The following is a 10,019-nucleotide window of genomic DNA, read 5'->3' on the forward strand; positions in this document are numbered from 1 at the left end:
TATATATACGCTTTTAACGAGGAAATATTAATTAAATAAATTCTCTCCAATAATATCTTGGCTCAACATCGCTAGGTAAAAAAAAACTAGCAAACATGTAGTGGCAAGACTGATATAAACTTGAATAGGAAGTGTTAAGAATGAGAAGAACAAATTATGAATGGTAGAAATAAAATTTCTCACAATCTGCCAATTAATACAGACTAGCTAGTATTTGCTCAACCCTTAACTCTCTCTCTCTCTCTCTCTCTCTCTCTTAAAAGTCTTCTTCTCTCTTGGTCAAAAGATAAGGGGAGTAGGGGGGAGATTTTAGGTGACTTCCAGACGAAAAGCTACAGCCCTTTCTTTATATCTTTGGTGCCAAGTATAAAAGAAGAGTGCAAACAGAAGTCAGTTGCAATTAATGTCTGATTTTGTATCCTTTTGCTAGAGATGTGCATAGTGTGAAGAGAGAGAGAGAGACGAGGTGGAGGATGGTCAGAGCCTTCATAAGGGCTTCATGGGAGGCATCAGAGAAGAAGATCACCACCATCACCAACCCACGGAGCTCCCCCTGGGCTTCCGGAGCGCCCCGCCACCGCCGATGATCGCCTCTTCCTCCATGTAAGTTGATCACACGAGCTCTACGTTTTCCCCTCTTCTTTTGGCCTTTCCAGAGTTCTCTCCTTGAGTCTCCCCCCAGCCTCCACGCAAAGAGAAGAACAGCACACTTTTGCTTGTTTGGTTCCATAGAATAGCTAGGAATTCACCAACTCCATACTGATATTTGTTCCTTCTGGTTCTCTGTTCTCACCTTTTGGTTTCCCCCGCTTCCTCTCTAGGTTTAATTTTATTTTGTCAGTCTCCGAAGAATTTTTCTTGTGTGCCTATGCATAGAGGTAACTAGTTTAATTAGCAAAACGACCAAGATCCTTCTACCGTCATTTGACATCTTGTGGGGTTTGGGTTTTTGATGGCTTTGAAGAATTCATACACAGACATATATGAGGAACTGTTCAGCACTCGATCATTATGTCAAATTACTTATCTAGTGATTAGTTTAGGGGCTGAGATAAGGAAAGAAGGAAACAAATTTTCCAAATATTAGGATACAATTCTTTTCCTTGTACCTTTCAGCAAGTAGCTAAGATCAAAACTTTTTTAATGGATTTCACACACCGACTCTTCTATCTGCTCCATTAAAGAAAAGTTGTGTTCCTACTTGCTTCCTGATGTATTCAACTACCGACTATTGCTTGTTTCCTCATCCAATTTCCTTTCTAGGAGCAAGGAGTCGACGAGCTACGACATGGCAGATTTCGATCAAACGGCAATATTTCTCTACCTAGATGGTCATGATCCACAGTCGATTCAGGAACAACGACGTAAGTTTTCGGAAAAAAAAACCCACTTACATACATATGCTTAATCACCCAGTTTTCTGTGTCTAATTTGTTGTTGGTTTCGTGTGTTTTGTTCCTGATGATGTGTTCCTTCTTGGTATGGATTTGGTAATTCTTCCTGTGTGAAGAGTGTGACATGTAACAGACTGTCTCCCCCCTTTGCAAGAACTTGATCTTAAAGAAGCTATAAATATTCCTTCTTTCCTCTTCTCACACATTCCTTTCCATTTGCGCCTTCTCATGCACCCTGTTGAATTGCAGCCCCAGAAGCATGCGTTACAAGTACCACATGTATTTAAGATCGAAAGCACTTTCTCCAAGAGCGATTAGTGTTAATTCTGGATTAATTCCATTCGCTCAATATTTCTAGCTATAGCTAGCTTCCAAAGCACCACGCAACATCTTTTTCTCTATCTCTCTCTATCTACGAGTTGCAGCACCTTGTTAATCAATCCTACTCCCACTTGCAGAAACTCTGAACATCTTCCCCTCGCAGCCCATGCATGCCGCCGAGCCGCTTAACCCTACTGCAAAGGTACGTATATGCGTACGTATGCACGCAAATTACACAATATATACGGTCAATTTAATTGATTTGTCATGGATGGCGTGGTGGTGATATGTTTGTAAGTGTAGATTAATGGCGGCGCAGTCATGGCGGCCATGCTTGCTAATGGCGGTAACCCGCAGCAGGCGTCTCCAAAGAGGCCTGAACAGCAGCAGCAGCTGGTGCTGCAAGGTGCCGCCGGCGGCCCCAATGCAACACCCTTGCTGACTGGTTCAGCCAAGGACAACAAGAACAGTGCCAGTCTCATCAAGGTATCTTATTTTACAATTTCTTCCTTCCTATCTACAAAAGTATAGGCAGAATATATGTAGAAATGTCCCCCCTTTCTCTCACATGTTTTTGTAACAAATGTGGCTTGCAGAAGGAAGGAACCAGCAGTGGGAAGGGTGCAACATCATCTAGCACAGACCCAGATAGGGAAGGGAACAGGAGAACACAGGACCCTAAGGTAAACTAGCTAGGCTACTGATTCGGGCAGGCCTCCTTTCTAAAGAAAAATCTTCACAAATAGTAAATATTTTGAAACATAATAATTTAATTAGTCTAAAGGTAGAATAACATAACTAATTAGAAGAGGTTTTCTTATAGAAAACTAATTAGGAGAGGGTGAATAGTCACTGTCTACAGGGCAGGCAGGCTACACACATACATACAAATGGTAGTTAACCCTAGCTGCATATATATGTTATGACTCTTGACTTTGACATGTGTGTGTATTTTATATGTGCATGTTGCAGACACTGAGGAGGCTTGCACAGAATAGAGAGGCAGCCAGGAAAAGTAGGCTCAGGAAGAAGGTGAGTCAGTCAACCAAGAAACACCGTAACTTAAAGAAACAAATCATGCATGCATATATTTCTGTATGTACATATCTTCATAAACATACATTAATACATGTGGCATTAATTAAGGTCGAAACATATGTGTATACGCTGTTCATATGCGAGTAACGCCGCCATTAGTCAACTATACTTTTCCCTTCACTAAATAAATGGGTTTTCATTGTCTGCTAGTAGTGATTAAATGAGATTTGTGATGTAGCAGTTTTTGGCTCTTTCTTTCAGACTTATGTGCTCAGGGATATCTTTATTTTCTTGAACTTGACACACCAACTAGCTAGAGAACTATGTTAGTACTTTCCAAGAGTGTTATCGCTATTTATGTTTCGATATTCCCTGGTGCAATATATTCTGATCATGCCGTGGCTGGTTGGCTCTACAAACTAATATAGCACCTCAAGACCTATGGTTATTTGTGCCAGTTATCTCCCATTATTATGTGCGAGCAGATATAGAAATTAGACTAATTTAGTAGCAGAAAAGTAAGCTTTGTATGCTACCAAATTTCCATGCATCTTCCTGATATATTTAAGGAAAATAACTTATCTATGTCGTTGAGTGAACTCTTCAATCAAGCGCTGTTTGAATATTTCTAGATCCAGGACGTTCAAAAACTGAAATAGAATGTGCATCTACCATACGCCTTGATGCAGCATATGTAACTATGTAAGGAACTAATTAGAGGTAATTACCTCTTCATTCTTCAGGCTTACATCCAACAGTTGGAGACAAGTAGGATTAGGCTAAGCCAGATCGAACAACAGGTTCAAGCAGGAAGAGTACAGGTAACTAAAACGGAAAGCAACACTTGCTTTTTTTTATTAACTCTCCTAGCTAGAGTTATCAATCAGTTAGTGACAACTGACAAACTCCATGCTAAAATAACTACTGCAGGGTGTCTTGTTGGGTACTGGAGATCACCACCAAGGCCTTCCATCTGCCCCTTCATTTGGTAATGAGACACTCAAAACCAACCAATCAATCAGTCCCTTTAATTTTACGAATTACTAAAACAATCCTTTAAATGTGTTTCTAATTATGCATTTACTAGTTAACAACTCGATATTATTTCTAATATTCCACATGATATCTATGATGGACAGCTGGTATGTTTGACATGGAGTATGGGAGATGGGTGGAAGAGCACAGCAAGTTGATCTTCCAGCTCAGGGCATTGTTGAACGACAATGCGCCGGACAACCAGGTGCAGGTGTTGGTCGGTGGTGCCATGGCACATCATGAAGAGTTGCTAAACCTCAAGGCCGCGATTGCTAGGACTGACATCTTCCATCTCTTATGTGGTGTGTGGGCCAGCCCCGCAGAGCGTTGCTTCCTTTGGTTGGGTGGGTTTCGACCCACAGAGGTCATCAAGGTATGCACACAACAGTTTGATTATTTTGCAAGGAATGGCCTAGCCATTCAATACCAAGGATGGTCTCTAAGGGTTGCTATTCTCGCTTAATTGAATATCATGTTCCGGGTAGTATTTCCTAGCTAGTGTATGTATTCAACCATGTGGTTTTCTGGGTGAGGGGGGAGGGAGGATTGTGGAAGCAAGTGTAGGAGGTCAAATTGTGGGCCCTTGATGAGCGAAGAGGAAGTGCAAAAAGATTTTGATGTGCAATTACTTTTCATGTTCTATCTCTGCCATTCAGTCCTCGGGTGGCAAGAGAGAAGGCGGATCTCTTCGCGCTTGTGAGAGTCTTTGTCTAGTTTGTTAGGTTTTTGTGTCCTCATGTTGTTTGTTTGGGTGATCGAGACAAAGGTATAGTGAAATAAGTACCTTGCCCACATCCACATCACAGTGACATTGGTTCCAGCGACACAACAAGGAGCATGAGCGTTGATTTCCGCAGATCCATTAGATCAGGTTGTGGGGAAGAGTCGTCAACCACGATGCTTCAGAGAAGCAGAGACAGGAGGGGGCATGGGAGAGCAGCGCGTTGCTCCGTTGGTCAGTTGTACGGGAGCGCACAAACAGTCCACCCGGGTTCGAGTCTCAACTCCCCCCGTGGTGCTCAGGTTGTTTCTTCTATTAAAAAAAATGCCATCAAGGGCTAGACCTAGTTGGTCCATTTTTAGAAGGGGGGGGGGGTAGGGCTATGATTTATGAAAAAAAAATGTTCTTTTGAATTTCTAAAGAGGGTTTTCATGGGATTATGAGCTTGTAGATTTCAGCCTTATTACCCATCAGCTTGGGGCTTGTCTCGATCCCTAAATGTGAAAATATAACACAATAAACATTATGGTAATGGATTTAGCCCTGCAGTTAGACAGATCATGCGATTTAGGATGCAGCTAAAAGGGCAACCCATTGCACGTAGCTCCCGCTTGCACGGGGTCCGCAGAAGGGTCCGTACACTTTGGTTATTTTGTAGCAGCCATTCGCTGCATTTCTACAAAAGGTTGTTTCCAAGACTTGAACCGGCCATGACCTCATAATCACAAGGCAAAAGTTGTACCGCTGCACCAAGGCTCCCCTTCGATTTAGGATGCAGCTAGAAAGACTAATTTTGTCCCCAAAAAATAAATGGTGCATCTAGTTGATATCATGCCAACTTATTCCTTATTTTAAGCTTTGTTAAAAGCTCGGTCCACGGTAGGTTTAATTTAGTAAGGCGAGAGCCTAATGTCCCTGATTCCCCTACTACTCCCTTTTAGAGTCTCGGCCAAATATGGTTAACCATGTATTTACCATTGGGACTTGAAATACCGTATTGTAACAGTATGTTATAAAGCCATTTGTTTATATTAGATGGGAATTTCTGATTGCAAACTTTGAAAACATTACTTTGTTTCTTAATCTCCTTTAACCAAACAAGCTCATATAGTGCAAAACTGTCAAGAAGTGTCTCATGGTCTAGGCAATACATATGAATAACATTTGCAAACAATATAGTGGGCTGGAAGCATGCAGTTTATTCATCAGCTATTATGTTTTTAGTTTTCATATTGTTTCGCGGCAAATGGGATTTAGTTCTTGCAACCATATTGTAACTAACTCGGCTATAAAATGGAAACATATAGATCCCATTTTATATGAAGAACTAATTAATCATCTCAAAGCTGATGAAAGATTCTTCCTTATTATATGTGGTATCCCCCCCCCCCCCCCCTCATAAGGTCAACTAATCCTTCAAATATCAATACATATGTCAAGTCTTGATCTATACAATACCCTAATTTCATTTCCCTTGATCAATTCACTCAGGAAACATGCCACTTCGAACCTACCACACTATATGTCTCTAGTTGATTGTTTCAATTACATTTCGATCTCGCCATGATGTCGCAAGAATCAATTCGATCTAGACACTTAAAAGATTTATGTGCATGGTTAAAAACACAAACGTTATGGCATATAGTTCTACCTATGTTTTTTCACCTCCAAAATCATAAAACCCTGACTTTTCTGACCCCCCCCCCCCCCCCCCCCCCCCCCCCCCCCGACCCCTCAAAATTCCATTCATTTATGTACAATTTTGTGTGTGAGAAACATCAAGTACAAACATACATTTTGGGAAAAGTGTGTGTGCTAGTTTAAACCTAAAGACATGTTAGGTTGAGTCACCACCTCCAACTTTTTTTCCCATCAAAATGAATTTCCAATAATGTCTCCCTTGCCCTTTTTAGCTAATGTGCGCCTGGTCTTACTTGCATTCTCCAGCAACTCTAGGCCGGCTTTGGAAAAGCTAAAACACATCTTAATTTTCCCCGCTCTAATTACATGGTCAACAACTCCAGAGGTCCCTTAACTTATTCCAAAAACTGAAAAGGTTTTGCTGAGGATCCAATATATACTTGATGGAATAGTTGAAACTGAGGAAGGAAAAAAACAAGGTTAGCTTTTGGATGCATGTGCATTGTTGAGACACAATGGATTGATTGGGGAGTAGGTAATATTGGACAGAAACATGTGTAGGAGAAGTTAGATGTGTGATGGGGACGGTTTTCCAAATCTCATAGTGATTCTTCTGCTGTTCACTTATATTCTACAAAGAAAACATTCTTGGCCATGCTGAAACCAGGAACTGCACATATTTCGTGTTAGACGTATATAAAAAATGGATTTTTAAACTGACTATCATGCTTTTGTACGTGGTCTATACTGTCCAGCGAGCAGTATATTCAAATGCCCAAAACATATTAGCTAGTGAAATACGGTTCGGCGTGAGAAAATTTCAGATCAAAAGAGCGCATATACCAAATATTTAGCAGTTCAGTTTATGGGTCATGTGTGTGAATTGATCAGTCTAACTTTATTTTCCACACCGTCTTCTCCCAAATGATTTTTTTTAGCCGAAACCGTAGAACAATCGTTCTACGGTATTTTCTATATTAATAAATAAAACAAATTACATATTACATAGGCTACAAGAAGCCGATCTAAAAGGATCAACCAACACCAGTTTTGGGAAACATGATAAAATTAGAGATTCTATTCAATCCAACTGCTAATCAAATCAGCTTTCTTTTGCTTTGCTCGGAGTCTAGTAATTTCGAGACCTTCTTTGAGATAAAACTTCCATGTTCCAAAATCCTGCATAATAATTTTGTAATGACAACAAAAAATGCACCGATTTTAGATAAAGAAAAATGTTAATCATGTTTTCTCACTGAACTGTGATCCTTTCCCATATCATTGGCCTTCTAGAAGGTTTATATGTAGGCACATATATCCTAGAAGCGTGTGTATATATAAAACTCGGCCCAAGAAGATCACCTGCAACAAGATTCTCAAAAAGAGAACATCACGTAGTTTTGAGCGTCTTTTCATGTGGACTTTTCAGCATATATTAGGTTGTTTTTTGAGCTTACTCTATACATATTCCAGATGGAATGGGTAAATCATGTATATGTGTTGATGAAATGTGCTCTACACTTTCCTTCAAAGAAGTGCACTACACGCGTACCTAGCTCATTAATTTCTGTTTTCCAGCATGGACCATATATATTTTTGTTTTCCATTTTTGTGGAGAATAGAGATATTTACTTTCAATATATATTTAGAAGCTAAGCATCTAATTTCTGGTAATTGCTTAGTACATCTATATATAGCTAAACCTAAACCATATTATATACTGTCCATAATTTCACAAATGCTCTCAACTAATTGGGCTAAATATTCAAAAGTGATATACGCTTAACTGTATATGATGGATTACTTAATAAATAATTAACTAATGCAGGTAATGTTGAAGCAAGTGGAGTCGCTGTCAGAGGGGCAGCTCCTGGGAATCTACAACCTCCAGCGGTGGGTGCAGGAGACGGAGGAGTCGCTGAACCACACCATGGGGACCCTCCAGCACTCCCTCTCCGACACCATCGCCTCCCCGGAGGCCGCCGGCGGCAACTTCATGGGCCACATGTCCCTCGCCCTCAACAAGATCTCCTCCATGGAAGCCATCGTCAGGCAGGTGCGTAGTATATGATCACATGTGATGCGTACGTCACGTCAGCATCAGACTGCGTCTGGGGCCCACTACCAGACCCTAATTAGGACGTGAGACGAACGTACGGCCAGCATCATCCACACGCGTGCACTGCGTCATCATGCATGGTTGTTGGGAACTTGGGATCAGCATGCACGGCATGGCCGGCCGGACGAATTTAGGTTAGGCGAAACCTAGCTAGCCAGCAGCTGCCAGACGCGTTGCACCAAGTCAAATTTGGAAGGAGGTCGAAGCCCCCGGCCCGTCCATCCACACACACACACGTGTGCCTAGACGCTGCAGACGTACGAACGGACGCACGTTAACATAGAAACTGGGGGATGACAAGATGGAGGAGTTGGGACATCATGATCTTGCAGAATTAATGTGCAGGAAAAAGTAGCAGCAAGCTTGATTATAGAGTGATCCTGGCAGATCGACCGAACCGGCCCATACGTAGTTTATCATCTCCCACATGATCCTATGTTGCCACTTGATGGAACCGTTCGGAAGTCGACGTTTTCTCTCGATTAGCACTGTTCAAGTGTACATGAATGATTGTCCAAGTTAACTACTAACAGTGTTTCTTCCTTCTGCGTGCTGCAGGCAGATGGGCTGAGGCAGCAGACCCTGCACAAGCTGCACGGCATGCTGACGGTCCGACAGGCCGCCTGCTGCTTTGTCGCCATCGCCGACTACTTCCACCGCCTCCGCGCCGTCAGCACCCTCTGGGCTGCCAGGCCACGGCACGACGAGCAGGGCCCGCCGGCGCCGTAGAAGAAGACCATGGGCAGAAGCAACAGCAGCGGTCGACTGATTGCGAGATTTAGCTTAATTTATTAAGATCCAGCATATGCATGCATGCACACTGGGAGAGAGGGTGTGCGTGCATGCACGTGTGGGAGTTCAGCTCTCGGTCGGTCTGCACATGTGGAACTTGCAACTTAATTTTGTAAGGTGTACATACAGTGTTAGCTGCTAGCCAGAGAAGAATGCTAGGGTATTAGTGTGGTGACTTGATTCCAACCATTTTTCTTCCTAGCTAACTGATTTTCAGCAACCATTGGATAATTTAAGTTCATCTAGAGCAAAATTGAGTTGGATATGGTCTGTCGGATGTTTGCAAGAAAGTCATAGCATTATATGTCTGAGTTCCTTGATTAGCATGCTGAATGGTTAATATTTTATTCTGAAACAAACCGTCACCATGAAAACTTTTGAGAAAAAGTTCAAAATGTTCACCAACTATTTTATTTCCCACAAAAGTGAGTAGAGGTTGAAATGTTCTCCTAGCCCAAAGCTTTTCACACTAGTGCAGATCCATCCATTGCACGCGGTTAAAAATCTCTAATGCACATTATATGCAAATTGACGTCTTGCCATGGTGTGCGATATGGGGGGTGCATCACACACCATATGGGCTACCTGTGTGCGATAGGGGAACCCATCTCACACGATAAGCTCGAAGCAAACGTGTGCACATTTAGCCGGACGAGCATGTTGAGATAGGTCGTACATCACACATGATTATTATGTAGAAATCGTGTGTTTGGTTGCGATTTGGGGGCTTTACCTTTCACATACTTAGGAATACCAATCCACCATCGTAAACTGACAAACAGAGAATGGAAGTGCATCGAGGACCGATTTGAAAAGAAACTGAGTTGCTGGAAGGGCAAGCTCATGTCATACGGAGGCCGACTAATTTTGATAAATTCGATTCTCACGAGTATGTCTATGTTTCTTTTGTCGTTCTTCGAAGTACCAGTTGGAGTTAGGAAAAGACTGGACTTCTATC

The 10,019-nt window shown here is 42.0% G+C and overlaps 1 protein-coding gene across 2 annotated transcripts; it reads left to right on the forward strand.

Moving 5' to 3' along the window:
• Window positions 1-296: 296 nt before the first annotated feature.
• On the forward strand, window positions 297-9,384 carry LOC125509002 (transcription factor TGAL7-like). Of its 2 annotated transcripts, XM_048673839.1 has the most exons (12): window positions 297-313; window positions 431-603; window positions 1,264-1,364; window positions 1,853-1,917; window positions 2,019-2,201; window positions 2,312-2,398; window positions 2,688-2,747; window positions 3,497-3,574; window positions 3,684-3,741; window positions 3,893-4,161; window positions 7,979-8,206; window positions 8,828-9,384. In XM_048673839.1, the coding sequence occupies exons 2-12, from the start codon at window positions 500-502 to the stop codon at window positions 8,996-8,998; spliced, it is 1,404 nt and encodes a 467-aa protein (XP_048529796.1). In that variant the 5' UTR covers window positions 297-313; window positions 431-499; the 3' UTR covers window positions 8,999-9,384. The 2 variants fall into 2 exon arrangements, with proteins under 2 accessions (XP_048529796.1, XP_048529795.1); XM_048673838.1 differs by lacking the exon at window positions 297-313 and having other exon boundaries at window positions 326-603.
• The last annotated feature ends 635 nt before the right edge of the window (window positions 9,385-10,019 follow it).

The sequence above is a fragment of the Triticum urartu genome, chromosome 5 (assembly GCF_003073215.2).
Source record: "Triticum urartu cultivar G1812 chromosome 5, Tu2.1, whole genome shotgun sequence".
NCBI classification, from domain to species: domain Eukaryota; kingdom Viridiplantae; phylum Streptophyta; class Magnoliopsida; order Poales; family Poaceae; genus Triticum; species Triticum urartu.

Excerpts from the sequence above, each read along its gene's own strand:
- LOC125509002 (XM_048673839.1), top strand. The coding sequence starts at position 500 with ATGGGAGGCATCAGAGAAGAAGATCACCACCATCACCAACCCACGGAG. Across the intron at positions 2,399-2,687 it reads GGAGAACACAGGACCCTAAG|ACACTGAGGAGGCTTGCACA; the intron begins GTAAACTAGCTA and ends TGCATGTTGCAG. Across the intron at positions 4,162-7,978 it reads GACCCACAGAGGTCATCAAG|GTAATGTTGAAGCAAGTGGA; the intron begins GTATGCACACAA and ends TAACTAATGCAG.